Source organism: Podarcis vaucheri (genome assembly GCF_965113315.1).
Source record: "Podarcis vaucheri genome assembly, chromosome: 5".
NCBI lineage: Eukaryota > Metazoa > Chordata > Lepidosauria > Squamata > Lacertidae > Podarcis > Podarcis vaucheri.
In genome coordinates, this window is record NC_138763.1 from 73,179,379 (window position 1) to 73,202,958 (window position 23,580).

General features: G+C 44.3%; 1 protein-coding gene across 2 annotated transcripts in view; it reads right to left on the reverse strand.

Annotated features, from left to right (window-relative positions):
* The window catches only part of LOC309532118 (prosaposin-like), a 42,927-nt gene that overhangs the window by 12,825 nt on the left and 6,522 nt on the right, over positions 1–23,580 (reverse strand). For both annotated transcript variants that reach the window (XM_082222093.1, XM_082222092.1), the window contains exons 2-5: positions 6,866–6,999; positions 4,685–4,759; positions 2,615–2,740; positions 1,053–1,250 (exon numbers count right to left, since the gene is read on the reverse strand). In XM_082222093.1, coding sequence (XP_082078219.1) covers positions 1,053–1,250; positions 2,615–2,740; positions 4,685–4,759; positions 6,866–6,999 — 533 coding nt within the window. The remainder of the gene's footprint in view (positions 1–1,052; positions 1,251–2,614; positions 2,741–4,684; positions 4,760–6,865; positions 7,000–23,580) is intronic.

A 23,580-nucleotide genomic window follows, 5' to 3' on the forward strand; every position in this document is an offset into this window, starting at 1 on the left:
CCCAGCCTGCTACAAAAAAAACCAAAAAACAGAAATGGCTGAGCTGGGCTGGACAAAATGAGCCAAAAGCAATTATCTGTAAGGATGGAGGGGGAGGAATGTGTTGGGTAGGGCAGCAGATTACTCACTGCCCTTTTAAAAGCTAAAATTACAGACTCAGCTCATCCCTTCTATGTTTTGCATCCACTCCTTCCTCCGTGAGAAATAAACATCATTATTTTGCTTCTTAGAGAAAGCTCTATTGATAACCTGCAGTCACACAGTCAGTCTATTCTGCCTTTTCCCTCAACTACTGTGTGCTGCTGAGGACAAATGTCTTAAAACACAAACCCAGTACGTAAACAGAAAACAAGGCAGTGGATGGATGACTGAGGGAGATGTCATTAAACAAACAACAATTAAGCAAAACAATTTAATTATCAAGGCTTCGTTGGAAGGACGCAGAAGAGAGCCTGGGGTTTTTCTATGTTTTTCCTACCACAGCACCTTTCATGGGAGCCAAGGCTTCTCTGTAGTGGCGCCCAAGCTATGGAACAGTATCCCTTTGGTTCTGTGAGCTGCCCAGAGGACCTATGTTGATGGATGCCATATAAAAACTCAAGTCAAATCAATAAAATAATGTGCCAGTGCAAACAGGCTTCCTTCAAGCCACTTGTCCTCTCACTGTAAAAATGGGTGAATAGATGGCGCAAGTGAGGCCCATGCACATTGCAAGCCCTTTGAAGGTTACACATTTGGCAGTGGAGATGGGTCCAAGCCTGAAGGACTCTCAAAAAACAAATTCTCCCACTCAGAGAATTCTGGGCCCTGTGGTTTATTACAGGTTGCTGGGAATTGTAATCCTGTGATGAGTAAACTACACCGCCCAGAATGTTTTGAGGGAAAGAATGTGCTTTGAAGATAACATGTGTACACAGCCAATGCTAGAAGCAAGCTCTGTGAATCAAAATGGCATCCAGTCTCATGGTCTCTGGAGAGAAATCGTTCCTGTCTTTCATGTGTGTGGCTGCTGGAGCAAAGGGAGACAACTCCATCCAAGCTGAATTCCTTACCAGAAACTCAGTTTGGGGCTCATCCTGAGGATAGAGGAGAAGGGGCACGTTAGCTATAAGGGGAGCCAACATTTCGGGGAAATCCGTCATATCAGGCATTCCATTAGAACTGAATGGCTTCTGGAACTTCAGGGCTCCTTCCAAGGGTACCAGATGACTGCATAGCCTGAAGGCACCACATACTATTTCAGGCCTATCCTAGAAAGAGCAACAGAGAGAGAGAGACCATTGTCAGCCCTTAAAGTGGAGGAAAATAAATAAAAACACTTGAAAACACTCTTTTGTGTGTGTCTGTTCCCTTAGGTCTGCCTTGCAGAATTACAAATGTACAGAGTCACTCATAGGAAAGTTTGTACTTGTTAGCTTCTTATTTATTTAATACAAGGCCTTTTTTGTGACAGCACTCACAGATATGACATACCAACACTTTTTTCTGCCTATGGCAGCCATTTTGGCTTTGGCACCCACAGCACTTTTATCAATATATGTTTGGCTGTATAATTATAATTATTATGTGGTTTTTATATTGTGACTTTGTTATGAACCACTCAGAGACCTGCGGGCATAGGGTAGCATACAAATTTTAATAGTAATAGTAATAATGTATTGGCACCTATTTTTTTACCCCCAAAATGCACTGGTTTAATATAATACAGGGTCCCCCACTTTGTTAGGGCTACAACAAGAGGCTGTTTATTGATGACCCAGCTAACACGCAACAACTTAGGAAAACAAACTTGTTGATAAACAATCTTTAATTAGGAGCAAGCAGTGAGGTGGCCTAGTTTGCTGGTGATACCAAATTGTTCAGGCTTATTAAAGCAAAAGGATTACAAAAGGACCTCTGCAAACTGAGTGAACAGGCAGTAAAATGGCAAATGCAATTCAATGTAAATATGTGTAAAATGATGCACTTTGGAGCAAAACTATCTGAATTTCACATATACACTCAGGGGTCTGAACTGGCAATGGCAGACCAGCAACAAGAACTTGGGGTCAATAATAGATTGCTCAATGAATCTGTTGACCCATGAAAAAGGCAAATTCCACGCTGGGGTTCATTAGGAAAGGAAATGAAAGTAAATCTGCTGAGATTGTAAACTTTTGTTCTTATGAAACTAACCATAAAAACAAGCTAAAGGGTGGAGTCTTGGCTCCAACCCATAATAATTGGAGACAATATTGAACTCTATAATAACTTCCTATTATATTGAGTGGGTGGTGGAAAATATTTACAATTCAACAAGTCTTAGTTTTTAATTAAGAATTCTTTCTGCTTAAAATGGTTGACTCGCAGAAGAAGATGAAGAAAAGAAATAAAAACATGAGTCTGGTATAAAAGTATTTTCAGAACCAGTGTAAAAAAAGAATCACTATGTTTTGAGTTAAACAAGAATGAAACTAAAAAGCTGGCCTGTGAAAACTAATATAAATAAAACCAACATTATTCATAGCATAGATGCATCCTCAGAGAGGATCCCACACAGTGTAACTGGCTTGGATCTGGTCCGTGTAAGTCATGGTTGAAAGTGTCAGTACCAACAATATCTCAGTCTATTTACCTGCACTTGTTTTCCAAGTTGTACCAGAATGATAACTCCTGTGTCCACCATCTTCTTGCATTGGATTGACCAGTCCTGGAAAGGGAGATACTGGCAACCTTTCTCCAAAAATTGACTGATTCTTTCCTGAGGAAAATAAATAGAAGAAAGAAAGAAAGAAAGAAAGAAAGAAAGAGGAGCATTATGAGATGGTTTTATACCAACTTGCAATATTTCCTGGAAGGGCTGCAGAAATTTATGGAAAGGGGTGGGGAGTCACACTTTGAATGAAGTCTCCACAAGTCCTGTAGCACAGAGAGGGCACCATCTCAGTCGAGAGCATTTTAGAATATAAGAAGAGCCTACGGAACAAGGCCAATGGCCCACATTACCCAGCGTCCTGTTCTCACAGATGCCTGTGGGAAAATCCACAAGCAGGACCAGAGCACAACAATACAATTTATTTCCAGCAAATGGTAGGCAGAAGCATTATTGCTCCTGACTGCAAAAGCAGAGCAGAGCTATCGTGGCTAGTTTGACTTTCAGAATTAAAAAAGTATGTTTGACTTTCAGATTTCAAAGGGCATTTCAGGGTAATTCAAAAGGCAAGCCTTTCCTCGCTTAATGCTATTCCCCCACGTGAACTATTGCAATGCTCTTTATGTGGGGCTGCCTGTGAAAACAGTTCAGAAACTTCAATTAGTGCAGAATGCGGCTGCCCAGTTGTTGACAGGTTTGAGAGCAACAGATAATAAGACGCAAATTTTGTTTCAGCTATGTGGCCTGCCTGTATGTTTCTGAGCTTAATTCAAAATGCTGGTTTGGGCTGATAAAGCTCTTCAAGGCTCAGGGCTCTAATATCTTTCCAGAATGCTGCTTCTGGTATGAACCTACCTGGACCCTTAGATATTTGTCTAAGGCCCTTCTTCAAGTCCCCACCTCTGAGGAAAGCTTGGAGGGTGGTGACAAGAGAAGGGTCTTTTCAGTGGTGGCCCCCATTCTGTGGAATGCGCTCCCCTGAGAGAGACACATGTCAACCCTTGTTGATACATCTTTGGTGGCAGATGCAGACTTACTTTTCTACCTTGGATTTCAATAGACTGAGGTAATATTGTTTTGTTATTAGCTGCCAACGCTTCCTGTGATCATACCGTATTTTTCGCCCTATAGGACGCACTTTTTCCCCTCCAAAAATGAAGGGGAAATGTGTGTGCGTCCTATGGGGCGAATGCAGGCTTTCACTGAAGCCTGGAGAGCGGGAGGGGTTGGTGCGCACCGACCCCTCTCGCTCTCCAGGCTTCAGGAGAGCCCCAGCGCCAGCCCCACAAGGTCGGGGGACAGAGGGAGGCGGAACGCCGCCATCCCACTGTCTCCCGAAGTGGTTTGGAGGCTGACGGCGGGGAGAAGAGCGCTTCTCCCCGCTGCCTGCCCCACAAGCTCCAGGGACAGCAGGGAGACGCAGCGTGTCTTCCTGCTGTCCCCGGACCTGATCTGAAGGTGGGAGACGGGGAGAAGAGCGCTTCTCCCCGCTGCCTGCCCCACAAGCGCCTGGGGGGGAAATAAATTTTTTTTTCTTTATTTCCCCCCAAAAAAACTTGATGTGTCTTATGGGCCGGTGCGTCCTATGGGGCGAAAAATACGGTATGTGGGTTGCTTTTGTTTTGTTTTTATGGTGTAATATATATATATATTTGTTTTTAACAATGCTGTAAACTGCTTGGAGAGCTCTGGGTAACAAGCAACTAACAATTAATAGTAACAAAAACAAGAAGAAGAATATAATAATGATACGTTATCACATTATGGGCTCATACAGTCAAACAGAAATTGCAACACATCTAAAATACTTTCAGTTTATGCCTAGGGTTGCCAACTTCTGAGCCATCCCCCACCACCAGGGTTTATTATTGGAAGGCAATGATAGACAATAATGTGTCTGTCCACACCTACTGATTTTCAAGAATTAGTCAAAGTCATAACAGACCAGGCTATTTGTGGCAGAGCAGGGGTGGGGGAAAGAGATAATTCTGTGTTCTCAGTTGTTCACCAAATGAAGGATGGAAATCCTAGAATCCTCTCCGGAATACTTACATCCGTGGAATTGTCTTGCATGATCTTCGCCATCATTACTGTAACGAGCTTGCACATACCACACTTGAGACTTTTCTGAGAAAGAGAAGAAAGAAATAGTAAAAAAAAAATAATTATTTATTATTATTATTATTATTATTATTATTATTATTAAGTATCCCAATTCCATTGGCAGAATCCAGCTCAAGAACACCAACTAGTACAGCATGAGGGTTCCCCCTGTCCTGCCCCGAATCGGCTCTAGGGGGGTCAGGAGAACCCCAGAGTTGCCCACAGTGGGGAGGGATTGTCCCACGGAAACCATCAGAAGAGCACAACACTGAATTTGAATTCCTTGCCATAGATTTGAAGGACATGTAATCCATGAGACTAGATTAGTCCTTGCATATCTACAATTCCCAGCACCCTGAACCAACTATAAAAAGGTAAAGGTACCCCTGACCATTAGGTCCAGTGGCGGACGAGTCAGGGTTGCGCGCTCATCTCACTCTATAGGCCGAGGGAGCTGGTGTTTGTCCACAGACAGTTTTTCCGGGTCATGTGGCCAGCATGACTAAGCCGCTTCTGGCGAACCAGAGCAGTGCACGGAAACGCCATTTACCTTCCCGTCGGAGCGGTACCTATTTATCTACTTGCACTTTGACGTGCTTTCGAACTGCTAGGTGGGCAGGAGCTGGGAGTGAGCAACGGGAGCTCACCCTGTCGCAGGGATTTGAACCACTGACCTTCCGATCAGCAAGCCCTAGGCTCAGTGGTTTAGACCACAACGCCACCCCCCCCTCCCCGAACCAACTATAATTCCCAGGATTCAGGTGTTTGTGTGTTTTGCATGTATGGTGTGTACACAACTAGGTCAGTTGCACTTCATTCCCACTGAAATCAGCGGGACTTCAATTTGAGATGACCTCTTTCTATGTGGCTGGTTCAGGATCTAAATCAAGGCAGACCATTGTTTTACCTTGCCCAGCCTGCTCTGTCTGACAGCAGCTATGTGGCCACCGACCCAAAGGTGCATGCAAGGGAATGTACCTAGATACTTATACAGGCAACACATGCACTTTCCCCCTGAGCTGTATGGTGCAGATAAATAAGGGTTTGAGGCATAGGTGCTAATTCCCTGGGGCATAGGTGCTAATTCCCTGGGGGTACCCGAGCACCCACAAAATTCCCCATGAAGAGGCTGGGCACCCACAAATTTCAGTGCCAGGGCCCTGCACACTTCATGGCACCTACGGCCCTGGACACCCACAGTCGCAGGGCCAAGCTGGCACTCCGAGGACAGAACCACACTTTAAAGTGTGGCCCTAGTTGAAGCCCCACCAAACACTTCTCGAGTCTGCACTCGTACAGCTTGCCCCTGTCCTGACACAAAGGCGTTGTGCATTTGTCTGTGCCCTACATTATGCAGTTGCTGGTGCAGGCAAAAAGGGCAGGGTAGAAATATACAATCCATGACACAGGTAATTGGGTCAGTTGGCATGTATGTTCAGAGCAGGGTGGTTGCTGTTTATGGCGGTGGAAATGTCTTTAATGTAACATGCGGTTCTGGCCTCAGTTCTCCAGGTGAAAGAAAGGAAAGAAAGGAGCAAGGCCAGCTGACTGAGCAATTGGTGCCGTCTAGAAATCCTCCGTTAAACTCGCCTTTCCATATCGACTCAAAAAAGAAAGTTAAGGGGGAAACCTAATATGGTTTTCATAGCCATTTCGGTTTTGTTTTGTTTTTAGACACTGTGTTTAAGGGGCTAGCTGGTTGGTATTCTGCAATTGCAATGCAATGCAGCATCTGGAACCCTAAGAATGTCATCTTTCATTTAGAAGAGAAGCAAGTTTGCAGCCCATAATACAGGAACATGTGTTGGAGCTGGGCTGGAGGCCACAGGAATGGAGGCAAGTGGTTTTGAACGTGTCTGAGGACAGAAGCCTGCAGAAAAGCTTATTCATCTAAAACAACTTTTGTCGCCACGGTCGTGCTTTCTTTGTGGTCAGGGGGCAACCTCATTACTCAGTGGCAGGTAAAACGTTCTCTGTGCTTGTTCAGAGCACTTCATTTTTGTTATTTGTTCACACTGCATGTTTCTTGGATGAATCCTGTGATCCCCTGCTCAGATCAACCCTTGCCTTGAAGGACATGAATGTTGGAGGTGGGCAGGGAGTGCATACTCTGCCATCACATGGACTCACCACAGGGGTGTTGATCGCCAAAGTCCCATGACAGTGGTCCAAAGTCCCACACTTCAGTGCCGTGGGGAAGTCCCGACACCATGTTTCCGGACCCTCTGCACACTCTTTCTCCCAAGACAGGGGGCCTGCAGCAGCTGCCCAAAAGAAGAACAGAAAGGTTAGCTTCCACCTACAAAGCGAAAAATGCTCTTTGACGGATTCTACCTACTATTTAAGCCATCTCAATTTGATTTTGAAAGATAAGTAAGCTGAGTTGAGGACCTGCCCACTAGCTCGGCCACTCAGAGGAAACAGCCTTGGAGAAATACTGCTACCACAAATGCCCATCTGTAAAATGGGAACAACAGTGATATGTGGCATCAAGCATGATAAAGTCTGAAAGGTTATCTATATAAACCTATGATCGTTAAACCACATACACAAATAATATACAGTGGTACCTCGGGTTACATACGCTTCAGGTTATATACGCTTCAGGTTACAGACTCCGCTAACTCAGAAATAGTACCTCAGGTTAAGAACTTTGCTTCAGGATGAAAACAGAAATCGTGTGCTGGCAGCGGGAGGCCCCATTAGCTAAATTGGTGCTTCAGGTTAAGAACAGTTTCAGGTTAAGAACGGAGCTCCAGAACGAATTAAGTACTTAACCTGAGGTACCACTGTATTTTGGATTTTTCACTGTTTTGGCCCTAAGTGCACACTTCCATCTCAGCTTGTGCATTGGAAATACTGTATTTCCTTTTCATGGAAAACCATGCTTTTCTTATCACTGCTGGAGCAAGGCCAGTTTAACAAAAATGGACAGTCCTGCCCTTGAAGCCACCGTATCCTCTATGTGCCAGGAATAAACAATTTCAATATTTAATGCATAATTGTAGCACATGAAAACCATGTTGTGTCAGCAGCCTGTTGGGTCAGGCCTAGCCCAGCACATGTTCTCACAGTGTCCAGCCAGACGCCTATGGGAAGGCTACCAGCAGAACCAGAGTCCAAGAGGCCTCTGTCCTCCTTCAGTTTCCAGAAAACAGTATTCAGAATCACTGCTGCCTCCAAGTGTGGAGACAGAAAACAGCCAACAAGGCTAGCAGCCGTTGATAGCCTTGTCTTCTAATGAATGTCGTATCCTCCTCATAGCTGACAACAGTCACACTAGAATTAGGATCAGTGGCGTAGCGTGGGGGGTGCAGGGGTGGCCGGCCGCACCGGGCACAACATCTGGGGGTTAGGGGGTGCAAATCCACGGGTTAGGGGGCGCAAATTACTTGCCTTGCCCCGGGTGCTGACAACCCATGCTACGCCACTGATTAGGATTGTTCACACTGTGGTAAATGTGGCCATCTTGTTGCAATCACTTCAAATCACTTGGGACGTGTCTGTGCATAGCTATAGCCTTATTATGGTACAACATTTACTACAGCCTGACCCAATGATCAGTGCTCAATTTGCAGGATGGGAATCGTAGTCTGAAAAAACTGGGGAGCACCATGTTGCCTGCGCCAGTTCTAAATGCAGTATAGCCAAGTTGGTGATCACAAAAGAGAGGGGAACCAGCACTATTCTGCCCACCCCAAGTAATTCGACCTCAGCCAGCCCTGGGGAACTGAAACTGGACCAACACAGAGTGTGTACTTTGAACAGAAACTCTGGTGAGCCCAGATGTCTACATCTCTATTTATATAGTATTTGCATTACATTGCAGAACCGAAAGCAGAAATATTCTAGCTATCCCTGCAACAGAGGTTTGTTCTGCAGACATTAGCAAGTGATAATGCATATTTTTTCAGAACACCTGCTCCCATACCAGCCATCTTGGACCCTCAGGGTGGGCCGGGGAGGAGAGCTTTTTGGCCCACTGAACACAGGAGAAGCCCCCCTCCCTTGTAGTGGAGCCCCTGGAGACACAGATGGCAGAAAAGATGGGCTTCTGTTAGCCACCAAAAATGCCTTCCCCCTTGAGGGGAATTAGTTCACACTCTCCAATGTTTTTAAGGTTCCCCTGCCCCCTGCATTTTGACTGCATTTTGTTAACCATAAGTCCAGGTATTTCACTGTATTGTTCTTCTAGGTTGAACATAATTTCTGGTGTTGGAAACTGCCCTGAGATCACTGTGAGCAATGAAGTGCAGTATGGAGATTTTGCAAATATAAAGGAACTAATGTTTAGCTCCGCGGTTGTGAAAGCTTCAACCGCCACCGATTTCTGCAAATCAGACCAGGGTTAAAGGCACAGAAGCAGGCCTTTGTGGTTAGTTGGCAACCAGGTTTAGGAAACATAATTCACAAACTGCTGCAACGTCTCAGCTACATCTAGGAAATTATTTCGTTCTCTTCATGATCGCAATGGTAGGCCATTACTGTTAGCATCTTAGTATGTGACCAGTAGCGCCTGAAACTGCCATGTAAGTTTTGCCCTTGTTGTCTTTAAATAAGCACCCTCCGATTTAAAGTTCTGAAATGTATAACATTCAGTATTTCACCAAAAGCTTTTGTGTTTTACCATGTGCAGAATATCCCCTTAACTCAGCCTTCCCTAACCCCGTTGTGTCCTCCAGCTGTTTTGATCTACATTTTCCATGTGTTGGGGATTGCCTGGGACTGAGGGAAGTTGGAGATCAGAACGGTTGGAGGGAAGCAAATTGGCAAAGGCTCAGGCTGCCTTAAGATCTTAAATTTTAAAATCTTATTGAGGTTCTTCCTTTGACACCTCAAATGAGTTTTCCTTCCTATTCCTGCTCATATCAAACCCCACAATTACCACCATAGTCACATTATTCTGTTTGGTGTTGGGGGGAATGGGAATCTATTTATTAGTTTGTGTGCTGCTTCGTACAATGAATGAGGCCGAGACTTTTAACCCAGTAATTTCACATCTTCAAAGAAGTTCATGGGATTACTTCTCCTTATGCTGTGGGTATGCTTTAGATGTAGGGTGGATAGCTTTTCAGGCGGCTCTTACAGCTGAGCCTTTAATAGCAACTTGGATGTGCTTGCGTTGGCTTGGTATTATTCTTCCCCATTTAGATGACCAACAGATGCACATAGAGAAGATCTGTTTGCATTGCCCTGATGACCAGATCTGCACATTGCACAGATCTGATGTGCTGTTCATGCAGCAGTTCTGTACAGAAAATCAGTTGAGCATCTAGAAGTCAACAGCAAGGACAGACAAGGTTGTAACCCCAGCTTCCCCACTGTCAGCACCACCACTCTAAACATTGATAATCTAAATAGGGCTACTTTTTTATCTCCATGCTACTGGTTTCTACAAATCAAGTTGGTCCTAAGTTTTTTCCTCCCTGGACCATTTTTTTTTATTTTTTTTAATCTACACCTACCACTATGGTAGTAAATTCTTTATCCACATCATAGTTTTCATCTGCCTATGTTGATCATAGCTCAAAGATACGGCTTGTCTACATTTGGGCATGATTTAGCTGTTAATCCACATTTTCCCCACTCGAATTAAGCAGAGTAATCCACATCTGCACACATTAGAATTTTTATGTAAGGAGCGATTTTGGTCTTTCCTGCTCATACCAGTGAGTGTATCCCTGCCTTCTAATTTGCTGATTCAATTATGCTAATTAAGTGCCAACTGAGAAGCACAGATAGCTGCATACGCACACACCCCTTGTTTATATTTATTTTTTTTTTAAAAAAAATCTCAGCTCTACAAATGTGCAAAAGCACACATTCAGGCAACTGTGAATTTTGAGCAGCTACTGGGAGACTGAAAAAGAGATGAAAGCAATTGTAAATTCTGAGAGCACACTTTTTGGATGCTACCCAATATATTTGGTATAGAAATTTTAACTTGGTTTTCTTGTTCAGTGTTCTGGTTCTTGCAAATCTGAGGGATCCGAAGGTGGAGGGGTGGTCCTGTGCTCAGGAAGACACCAAAAATAGTTACAACCACAGCACGGAGAGGGGGAAGTTGTCAGCATGGAAAGGGAAGTAGCAGAAAGGGGTGACTGATCGACCCACCATGCAGAACAGCAAAACCAATTACTTCCTACCCTGAGTGGAGCAATTTGGAGCCTTGTTTTCCTCAATTTATCAAATTATTCCCATATCGGGTAAACCTGAATTTACAAGTATGAGAGTGCATTGAGATGGCGTTGTTTGAGGGAAACATCATTTGGACCATGCAGATTAAATGGAAATGCAAAGAGTGGCGAACACACACAAGCCCATGGCTGTTTTAGGGTGGGAATGAGGAACCTGTGGCTCACAATATATTATTGGACTCGCATTAATTCCAGTCAGCACTGCTATATGGGTCAGGGATGATGGGATGTCCTCCTTGCATTTGTCCAGCTGCAAGAGAGGGGTGTGGAGAAACCTGCTCAGAGTTCTTCTTTACACATTCTTTACAGTGAGTCAGTAGCCCATTAACACTTTCTTTCTGCCACCCGGCTTCCGGAAATTTAATCTGCTTTATTTTCCCCCCTCTGCCCCTTTTTACTGTTAATCTGTCTTGGATCTCCAATTACGTTAAGGAAAGCGCTCACATGCCCATGCATGCTTCCCTCATATGTAAATATTCCTCTCTCCCCCTTGCACTTTTCTCATGTTCTTTGCCAGTTTGAACATGCACACGTCCCCTGGTGTTTGCACGAGTGCATCAGACGGTTTTGCTTCTGTTTCCAACACACACAACTATACTTGTGCTCTCCCACCCTATTACTGTTTGTCCTCAGATGGCACTGACAACCTTGCGTGTAAAAACCACAGCCTGGTGCTGTCCCTCCTGTGTTGTTTTGCACACTTCATCATTCAGAAGAGTATGCTGTTGGCCTCTATCTGTCTTGCACTATCTCACTTTCTCTAGTATGCAGGGTGTGCTTAGGGGTTGCCCACCCTGCTAAGGGTGCAGGCCCAAGGGGGGGGGGAATTGCACCTCTTCACTCTGGCTCAGACTGGCTAGGAGGGAAAGCAGCAAGGGAGGGAGGGAGGGAAGCCGATAGACAGAGGAGGAGCAGAGCAGACCCCGATGACCACAGAGGAAGTCACGGGTGGAACACAAAAGGAGATCAAGAGCAAACATTTTGAGCTTCTGGTTCACGGTCTCTCCCAGCTTTGGAGGTGACAAAACATGCCTTTCACGCGCAAATCTTTAGGTATTTTACAACAATCTATGCATCTTTCACTTTGACTCCAGTGGGGAACAAGCCCCTGTTGAAATGACCTTGCTGTAAGATCTGGACACACACACACACACCCTCCACGCAGACTGAAGGTGTAAATAAACCTTATTTCTTAAAGCTATGACAATCTCTACCGCAGGCATAGGCAAACCTGGCCCTCCAGATGGTTTGGGACTACAACTCCCATCATCCCTAGCTAACAGGACCAGTGGTCAGGGATGATAGGAACTGTAGTCTCGAAACATCTGGAGGGCCAGGTTTGCCTATGCCTGCTCTACCGCGTCTTCAATTCTCCAAAGGAGCACAGAGCCTAGAATCCCCCTGGAATCTTGCCATGGCTCGGGAGAGAGTGGGGGTGGCACCCAACTGCTGTAACAATATTAATGGCTAAAACACAGTGAAGTCGTTCTGTCCCGCTGTGTTTTAGGTTGTATTTCCATGTCTTGTCTCCACCTGATGTGTTCTACCTGTTTCGCTACCATGCGCCGGCAACCGTCCAACTCCCAGTCACGAAGCTGCCCTCTGAGCATGTGCAACAGCTGTCTTAAATGTTCACGCCTCAGCCTGACCAAGAAGCGAGTGTGACTTAACGTCTTCTAATTGGATGGAAGCTGGTTCGAGGGAAGATGCATCAAACAGCATCATTTCTAAAGAAACCACAGGATAGAAATGGATCGCTGCCAATGTTGTGTGTAAATGGGCTTGGGGGGAAAACAGCAGTGGAGCCACAATGAACGGTAATGTGGACACACCAGAACCTACCCCCATTCTCCACTAAGCTGCACATACAAACACACGCCCTTGCCAAGACTTGATCATGCCTCAACTGTAGCTCAGGGAGAATGTGGACACAAACAGCAAGGTTAGCATCATCGGGGTGGTGGTCTAAACTCGGGGTGAGGATGGAGGGGGATAAGACAACAAGGGAGAAATTGGCAGAGATTAGGAGGGGTGAATGTAATTCACTGCAGGGATTGTGACATGACTGTTGTGTCGACAACAGACTGCAAGAATTGCTTTCCGGAACCTTGAACAATAATAGATGCTAGTTAGCAAATAGGCAGAGGCATGCACAACCTACGCAAAAGGGTGGCAGGGTTTTTGGTTGTTTTGCATACAAGGAAATAGTCTCAAGCATTAAAAATGCTTTTAGGGATGATAGAGTATTCAGAGGGCTGAGCGGTCCCTTTCCATCTCCTTTGCAGCACATCAGCATTAAAGACAATGACTGGGTGGGAGAAGGCAGCAATTGCAAGGCAGAATTAGGAGTGATCTCATCTTTGGGAGAAGTACCAGCATGAGCCACAAAATGATGCAAGGAGCTTCATTTTGTGAATTCCCTTGGGAGGAAGAGCAACATTGATTCTTTAAAAAAGGAATAATAATGCAACTCTGTTGCTTGGCAGAGCATTTATGTAGGCAAGCAAGCAAACTATAGTCAAGGGAGTGCCCATGTCCATGTGTAACATCGTAGTTATGGTAATAACAAACCATAGCTTGTTTTTGCTAACACGCCATAGCTAAGACACCGGACAGGGTACACACATAACACTGAGCCATGGTTTATCGAACTATAGCTTAGTAAACCATGGTTTATAATTGCATACAAAGCCAGGGCAATGAAAGAGTTCCAACCCCAACGTCCTCTGCCCCCTCATCTGAACAACAGGCTCCCATGCTTCAACATGTACTTCAGCAACAGCAACAGGCATTTGCAATTCTCCTTTATTTCTAAAGCAATTTGCCATCTAGCATGGGGGTGAGGGGCTGCTGCCTGAGAAACATAAGCCCAATGTCCCCTTGGACACACTGAACCAGCTCTGCAGTTATTTGGATCCCAGCCTGTGCCCCAGGGCACAGCCACATAAGTAAGATATATGCATACAAATACCATATTTACTCAAATCTAATGCTCACCTTTTTTGGACAAATTACGTTGCAAAAATTAAGGTGTGCATTGGATTTGATGGCATATTTACATTCGCCAGCAAATACTTCTTTTTTGTTTCAAGGCTCTGAAAATTGAGGTGTGCATTAGATACGATAGCGCATTAGACTGAAGTAAATAGAGTAAGGCTGACTGGAGGAGAGATTGTTCTTTTCTTTTAGAAAGTATTAAATACAAAGCTGTAACATACAGTGCATGGCTACATAAAACTGAAACCTAAAATACAAATATTAATAAGCATTATGAGGGAGAGTAACAGCGTAATGTTATGCATACTGTGGTGTTTGCCCATTCTTTGGGGATATGTTTGTATTGGGGGAGAGAAAGGGTTAATAGGTTGACCAATAAGAAAGCCCAGAGGAGGAGTCTACCTGATTTTGAGGCTCAGCTCAGAGGTTTTGACAGTTAGTTCAGTTGGTTCTTTTGTGTGTGTGGGGGGGGGGAGATAGAGGAGTCAAAGTGAATTAAGAGACAGGGACAAGACTGAGAGGGAATAATGTGACAGTGTTTCAAATATATTTTAAAACTTGTTTGTGTTTGAAATAAACTTTAATCTTCATTGTTAACTCTACCTGACTGAGACTCAATACTTCACTGGGGAACCCTGGGTTTTTTCCACAAAATTGATGGCAGCGGAAGAATAAAATAGTGGTGTACAGGTCAATAGTCTGTGAAACGACCGGGGGCTCTGCACAAACGCCACAGAATTGGTGGCAGTGGTGGGATGAATACACGGTGAGGGGAAAGGTAAATCTGGGAATGATTACCTTATCCTGGGTGTGAAGACATATTTGTGTAGTTGTGGGAAAACCCAGTGTGTGAGGCAAAGCCAACGTAATAAATTGAAGAGAGAACTTGAAGCTCTTCTGGCAGAGGTTTTAGACTTGTGGATGGGTGAAGTGAGCTTGCAGGGTCAGTGCAGAGACCCAGTGCAGGACTTTGGGGCCAGAGTCTAAAAGGGAACCTAGCCGGAGGGAATAGCAGTGAGGAAAATTTCTCTTCTCAAAAGTTGTCTTGCTGAGTTGCAGCAATTTACCTGGGAGTAAGCCCTGGTGGGGCTTCCTTCTGAGCAGACTTATACAGAGAGGATCTCAAAACCAAGAATAATAAATACTACAGCTATAGAATGTACAGTGGTACCTCGGGTTAAGTACTTAATTCGTTCCGGAGGTCTGTTCTTAACCTGAAGCACCACTTTAGCTAATGGGGCCTCCTGCTGCCGCTGCGCCGCCAGAGCACGATTTCTGTTCTCATCCTGAAGCAAAGTTCTTAACCCGAGGTACTATTTCTGGGTTAGCGGAGTCTGTAACCTGAAGCGTATGTAACCTGAAGCGTATGTAACCCGAGGTACCACTCTAATACAAAAAGTTTCCACGGCCATTTATTAGCTTAAGCTATTCACTCCTGGAAGTTATGAAACCTAAATATAAATTAGAGAAGAAAAAGGGAACAGCAAAGGGAGGTGCATCATGAAAACAGAAGGGAAATTATCTCAACTGGTCATTCCATATAAAATGAATATAATAAAGATCAATATCTAAAGTCTGATTCTTCATCACATTTATAAAAGGAAGCCATAAGCCATGGAAAGTTTCCTTATGTCTCCTCCCTTCTGGCAGCAGAGGAAGCTAAGGAAGCACTGCAGAGCAACTAAAATGCAGAATGGAGTGCGGACAGTCCAGGATAAACCTAATGCACTATACAGTGTCAAGAACATGCTGCAAAATACGCCCACACAAAACCGTCAGTCTGGTGTGACCTGTCATCTCCAGGACATTGATTAGTATCTTTTTTTAAAAAAAAAAAAAAACCTTGGCTACCACTACACCTTCTTATTTCAAGACACTGAGATGCCCACTTCCACTGTCTTTCAATAAGTCGATTTTTGGATTACCCTCAACACTTCTGGAGATGCCATTGAAAATGGAAATTTCACTTACTTCCACACACAGTTTTTACCGGGTTTTAGCCAGAGGAAGTAGACTGGATTATGACACTCCAATTATATGTTATAATAACTTTTAATAATAGTTTTAATATTTATATGCAGCCTATCCAACTGGGTTGCCCCAGCCACTCTGGGTGGCGTTCAACAAAATATTTAAAACATTAAAAACCTCCCTTTATAGAGCTGCCTTCAGATGTCTTCTAAAAGTCAGATAGATGTTTATTTCCTTGACATCTGATAGGAGGGTATTCCCCAGAGTGGGTGCCACTACCATGAAGGCCCTCTGCCAGGTTCCCTGTTACTTCACTTCTCACAGTGAGGGAACCGCCAGAAGGCCCTTGGAGCTGGATCTGTGTCCAGGCTGAATGTTTTCCGGTGCAGTCCAAAGGTTTGCTTTTGTTCCACAAGGTAAATAATTTGAGGACACAAGGCACCTCAATTCCCCAAGAGGCTTTGCTTAGGGCTCCCCTGTTATCAAGCACATGGCAGGTTCTATGTTAAAAATCAAGCACTGCTAGGAGTTTGCTTTTTGTTTTCCAATGTATGTCTTATCAATAAAAAAAATTGGTGTCGCACAAGGAAATTTTTATTCTGCAAGTGTGACCCAGAGAAAAAAGTTTGAGAATCACTGTTATATGCTAAAAGCAAATTCATTCTATGAACTCTGGTCAACATGCAGCCAAAACATCATACTAGAGAGCCATCAGCAAGTTTCTGGAAAGCCCAAGATTTATAGCACACACAAAACGAGGGGTGGGGGGTGGATATTCCAGTTAGCCCAGTGAGGACTGAGCTAGAGGGGGAACAGAATACCATGTCCTGAAAAAGGACTGATGGGAATCCTGAACAGGATCACGCCACACTGCAACATTTTGTTGCTGGTCCTGCTTGCCTTCTTTAACAATATTCCGCAAGTTGGATGCAGAATTTGTCATCATTTAGTGATTGCAGGAAGAACAGGTGCTGGCAGGTCTATCTAGCTGGTGCAATCTACATATCAGATGTGGCGATACGGGAAGAACTCCCGCAGAACCTATGACAGGAGGGCAGGGATGAGCAGAGAGTTAATGGCCTCTGTGAGACGCACTTGTGTAAGCCCAGACCACTGAAATGTGCCAGGCAGAAGCTATTACAAAAGACAAACAGGTTTAGCAACAAAACCTTTGTTTGCTGTCCTAGATTCATGTCTACACCCAGAGCATTTGCTAACCTACTAGAGCTGCTCATACGGATCCCTCCCCACCAAATATTCCCTGCTTCGGAACATCCTAGCAACTTGAATAAATGATTCAGATATGAGATTCCTCGCAGTACTGATCATCTCCCATCTCATACTCAGGGAAAAGTGTGGGCAGGACCAGATCATACCATACTATCAACATAGAAGGATAAAGGTTGTCAGGCAAATGGTGATAAGGTGAAAATCAGCCTCTCCCCTGGCCCCCATTTAATGAGAACGCCTTTTTCACATAAATAGTATTGTGCTGATGTCAAGTTTTTTAAGTCATGCAATATTACACAATCCCAGAGGGGTAGCTACACTCATTAAAAACCATCAGAGTGACCAGAGTCTTTAAAATATACCTCTTATATAGCATTGGCTTGTATACACCAAAACCCACATCATCAGATCCAATGATGGGCCCAGTGAGCTTCTTGGGTATGTGGGGATTTAAGCCTTGTTATCCCAGGTCCTGGTGTTAACGCTCTAAACCACTGCACCACAGTGGCTCTGCATAAGTATAGAAAGAAATGAGGGGCAGTTTACAGGAGGAGCTGGGAACCTCTGGCCCATGGGACAATTTGGCATGCAAGGCCATTTATTATAAAACCATGCCCACTTGCCAATCAGCTGGCATCGCTCTGCTGGGGCGGCGAGGAGGCAGGGCTCCATTCTGTGTTGGCTGCATGCCAGTTCTCCTGCCGGGAAATGACACATGCAGCTGGAGCAGCAGGGCTGAGCAGGAGCAAAATCCTGCTCTGTTTTGCAGTGCACACCAGTTTGAAAGCCGTATTACAAGCAGCCCAGAGCTACTCTTTGAACCTTCAGTTTTCTGAAAACTCTACACAGTGAAGCAGATTAAAGGCTGGGCTAAGGGAGAGATGGATCAGCGCCACACATGAAAATCAGGTCCTATCAACAGGATAAACTTTTTACGATTGATACAACTAGGCTTGGACTCGTCGGAACTGGGAGTGACTAGATCCCGGCAGGAGGCTATTGTCCATTGCAGAGTTGTTCCTGTGCCCCATTCCCCTTGCCTCAGCACTTGGGAGTCAGTCACACCCACTCCCAACTGGATCATTCCGTCTTTTGCTGGGTTAGCTTTTTAATTTATGCTCTGCATAGCAAAGTGACACACCTGTCTCTGAAGAGGGAGGGAAGACTCCTTGAAGCAGCAACATGGAAGGTTTTTTTTTTAAAAAAAAACACAAATACAGGCAAGCTGTATTTGAAGGAATGCAAGTGTAACATGTCACTTTGTTTTTCACAGACACGCTGAAAACTAAGATTGTTGTGTGTGTGATATAACAGAAGGGTTTTTAACTTACCCACAGGCATGAGTGACCTGTTTTCCAGCTCCGCATTTAAGAACTAAAGTCAGGTCAATTAGACTATAGCATAGGCATTCATTTACCCCCGCGTAGTGTATGTTTGGAGAATCCATAATTTGCTAGATTAAAAGGCAACTACTGTACCCTGCTCCACACACCCTTTCTCATTTTTAAATACTGCCCAGCTGTGTGTTTAAAATACCATTGTGGGGGGGGGTCACACACACCCCAAACAAGACACTCCCCCCCCCAATTGCTGGGGCCAATTACCAATCGCCATTACACATGCTAGTATTTTTCTTTCAGAGATTTTAAACTGTGGGACCTAGAGATATACTTTGCCTCTCCTGTGCCACTCCCTGCCAAATTCTTTTTTTCTTTCTTCATGGTGATTTGTATGTATTATATTTCTCTTTGTAGAGATGCCAGAGCTGGTGGAACTGTACGAACTCTATTCAAGACAAGATAAAAATCCTCCTAGTCTGGACTCAGCCACACCTTCCTTTCTATGCAAAAGGCTTTTAAAGCTCATCTACATAAAAGGAGGAGGTTCCAATTAGCGTTCTCATTATATAATGCATTTTAAAACATTCTTCTTCAGGGTGGGAGTAGTCGACTAAAGAATATGTTTTCTTCTTCCCAAGTTAAAAACATGGTTGAAATGCACTCGAGTTTATTCTGTTTGCACTTAGTTAATATTATAAATCATTTCAGGTGTCCTCCTTGTTTGATGCTACTCTCTCCAGCCATGGTATTACAGCAGAGGTAAGAGTGAACTAATGTGGAGATGGTTAGAAGATTAGAAGCTACAAAACCCCCACTCTCAGGCACGAAGATCACAGGCAGGGCTATTTTTCTAGGAAAAGTAGTGCCGAACTCACCATGAAGACCTCCCTTGTTCTCTTAAAATGATAATAGCACCCACCTGAGAGGTGCCAGAACTGAGTTCCAGCTGAAAAAAAGCCCTGCTCACAGGGGACGTAGGGTTAGTTGGCAACTCTCTGCCTGACCTGCCTCACAGGTAAGAACCAGAGGAAGGGAAGAAAATGCCAATAAAAATTCTCCACAGCAGCCATGGGGATCTGGCAGCCCACAGGTCAGGTTATGCTGGTCTGGGATCCTTATTTGACCTGTCAAAGTGTCCAGTGGGAGTTGGGGGAGGTCTGGATTGACCCCTGCTGAGCACATGGGGGTTGTTTGCATAAATATTTCCAAAGGGTGAGGAATGTCTGTGACTTCTGACTAGGCACTGTTGACTTTACCATTTTCAGTCTTTTCAGCACCATTACACGATACTGAAGAGAAGCAATGGGAAATAATGGTAGACTGTGGACTTTCCCTTTATCATACTAAAGGTCTCACCACTAGGTTCCCTAGATTCAGAAGTAAAAGTGGGGTTTCCTGGGAGAAAGCAGTGAGGCAAACCGAAAACTGCTTGGACCCACACCTAAAAGCACAGGACAAGTGGAACACCTCTCGAGTCTGTGCTTTCTAGGTGTGGACAAGCAGAAGTGTGGGCTAGCTCTTAGACTGAACAGATTATATACGGTGATATCAAGCCCACGGGATGAGAGCAGTAGACGAAGACTGCCTGTGCACCTTGGTGCAAGCTTTGGTAATGTATGTGCCCTGTACCCCTCATACTACTGGGCTGGGGAAATAAAATTCAACATTGCCAGGACACAGGTCCTTTCAAAACAACAGAATATTCTAATCAATGAGACTATTTAGAAAACCATGCATGGCAAAATGCTCTTGAACCTGTGCTATCATGTCTGAAGTCATAACTTTCTGCACAGATCCAGCACTCTGTAAGCGGTTTTCAACACAGCTGATGGAGGATTTGCTTTCAATATGTAGCTGCCAGTATCCAGCTTTTCTTGTTGTTCAAGCTGTACAGTACTGATAGCTGCCTCTGTATTTTCAGCTGGGATGTTCTCGTGCCCTGCCCCTGCTGATATCTGGAGATTTCCATCTCTTTAGAGGCAAACACTTTCCCTAAACAGCTATCTGCAAGATTCTTCTGAGAAAGTCAGAGGAATTCATAGAGTATAAAAGCCAGTATTTTGTTACTGAAAGATATAATGCACATGTTGTGATATTTGCTTGACTGCAATGGGAAGTTATTTTTGAGTCCTTCAACATATTCCTGTGGGTCTGATTTGTCACTGCAAAAAGTAGGAGTACTTGCCACATAGGGCTTTACATGCACCTGCAATTTAGGAGTAGGAAGAAGATAGAACAGTTGTTGGCATCTAGGGTCCTATCCTGCTCAAGCTACCACATAATGTGCTACCCATCATATTTATATCCTGGCTCCTGCCCAAAGACAGATGGAGGGTTCTCATTTCATACTTGCAGGCACCCTGTGAGATGGAGACAGTTGGCTTTGCAGGGATCTGAACCTGACTTCAACCACATCCTAGTCCAGCACTCTAAAGGCTACACCACCCTATGTGTTAATCACATAGGTGGGGTCATGTTCTCTCACTTCAAGTTAGCTGAACTGCAGCCCTCTTTGTTTTAGGAAGGGACAGCTTAGAAGCCCCTCAGATGGGACTAAAAGACCTGAAGATGTTCAGTGTTCTGAGCTCCCTTCCCCAAATGGTGGCCTTTAATAAAGGTAGCGACTGAAATGCTGTCCTCCCTAACATACCTTTGAATCTTGGATGCAAAAGAAAAACATCACTACTGAACTTTTAGCACTTATTTCTTTTAGCTATATTAAAAATTACACTGTTTTGTTTTTTTAATGCACAACATCTCGCTCCCAGAGATCTTTTGGTACCTATCTAGACTCCTCACCGAGAGGTTAGATGGGAGACATTTGGGGAGATCATTGAGCTGGAGCAAAGTGCCATATTGTTAACAGAGCAAGGTGGGTTTACAGCCTACAAATGGACATTGAGCTCACTGAAAACACAGCGGTAGAAATTCAGCATTCATACATCTGAACGTTTTCAGCCTTAATGATCAAAATGACTTGACAGCAAGTTCAAGTGGCTAATGCTGCAATTTCAGCAATTAGCATACATATACGTAAATTTCAAGTGCGAATGAGTCAGATAACACACAAGCAAGCCAGTCTCCCACCTGACTAGTCATTAGCACCTGGCTTTCTCAGCTGTTGAGCCACAGAATAAGCTTCCTGCCTAAAGGCACTTCTGATCTTATCAGTATGAAAATTAAGCAAAGACTGGGAAGGAGCACTGGAGTGGGAGGGAAGAGCATTTTCAAAGACAACCTGTGGAAGACGGACAAGGGGAGGAAAAATTATAGGACTAGGCTGCTCTCCTTTACCTATGTAGAGGAGAGTACCTTTTTACCTTTACTTACAGGAGGAGGAGGAGAGTAGGCACCATTGAACGCAATGGAACTTCTGAGTAGAAATGTTTAGGATTGCCCTATAACCCACCCACAAGTTGCAGCTAACACCTTTGAAACCGCAACACTCATCTAGCTGAATGGACTCACAAACACATTTCCCAGCCTTAGCTCAATTGCATTACTAATCATGAGTCAAAAGGCAGTGCTCAGTGACAGCAGAACTGCATGTAAAAGCGAAACACAGTGGTCCATTTTACAGATTTATTCTAAGCAGCAAAATTGTCAGCGAACGAAAAGGTCAGAAGCATATTGGTTGCCTGGATATACACTTACCCTACCACCAGTAGTGCAATAGTAAGAAGAGAAAAGTTCAAAGAACTATGCAAATTGGAGTAGTAGTCCCATCCAACTATTCCTTGGAAGACTGAACTGTTTGCTTATTTCTCAGAATATATATAGCAACTTGATTGTACAGTGGTGCCTCGCAAGACAAAATTAATTCGTTCTGCGAGTTTTTTCATCTTGCGAATTTTTCGTCTTGCGAAGCACGGTCAAGTCGCAACTGCACCTCTTCAAGCAATGCACCCTGGGTTTTAAGAAAAAGGAAACAAACTCGCAAGACATTTTCATCTTGCGAAGCAAGCCCATAGGGAAATTCGTCTTGCGAAGCAACTCAAAAAACGAAAAACTCTTTCGTCTTGCAAGTTTTTCGTCTTGCGAGGTACCACTGTAATAAAACCTGAGAGCAGTTTACAAATACTACTACACGCACTGTAAATATGAGATAGCTAGATCTTGGAGACATGGATAATAATTGTAATAATTGTTGGTTCTTTTTCAGCATTGGTTGATGTTTTCCGTTTACTGGGCCAAGTCATTGCCTACAGATGCATCCCTTCATTCCATGTAGCAGCAACATACAGGGAACCCTGCCATTATGGGTTAGTGTTTCTAGTTAAATGTTGGTCAACGTCTTGTTCCAAAAGGCCACAACCACAACAAAACAGCAGCATTGTAGTGGTGGCGGGTGGGGTTTTTATTTTTAGCTTTTTTCAAGGCCAGGGTGCTCTAGAACATGGCAGAACCCTTTGGTAGAACTCCCCCTCCCCCCCATTTATTTTGATCCATCAAAACATAATTCACAGAACGGCTTGAATCTGTGCGGAACAGGGAGTCTAGCCACAAGTTTCTACTCATCGGAGCTTAGCAAGGCTTAACTTCTTCCAGGGTAACGGCAGCTATCTAGGAAAGTCACAATAATGTTAGATGAACCGTTGTGTGATCCACAACCCTTGGCAAGCATCATGGTTCAGATGTTGCCCATAAAACCCAGCATCGAAAGAGTACCCACTTTAATTTTTGTATTAAAGAAAATGATAATAATGGCAGCTGTTACAGCTGTGAAGGCAAGCTAAGGCCAGAGGAGGGCTCAACAGGGGGCTCCTACATGTCTTAGTACATACCTTGGTGTATGCCCCCCACAACAGAAGAGTAAATCAGAGAAGACCAAGGAAGGCTGTGCATAAATTATACAGATCAGATTTCAGCTCCTATTGGGACAGCATATAAACACACACCCAGTTATGAGACAGGGCCTACAGCTGCAGAGGGAAGTGTTGGCATTCTTAGCTAGGTATGGAGCTGGCTTTTCAAAGGAGTTAGAGTTACAGTGGTACCACGCAAGACGAACGCCTCGCAAGACGGAAAACCCGCTAGACGAAAGGGTTTTCCGTTTTGGAGGCGCTTCGCAAAACGAATTTCCCTATGGGCTTGCTTCGCAAGACGACAG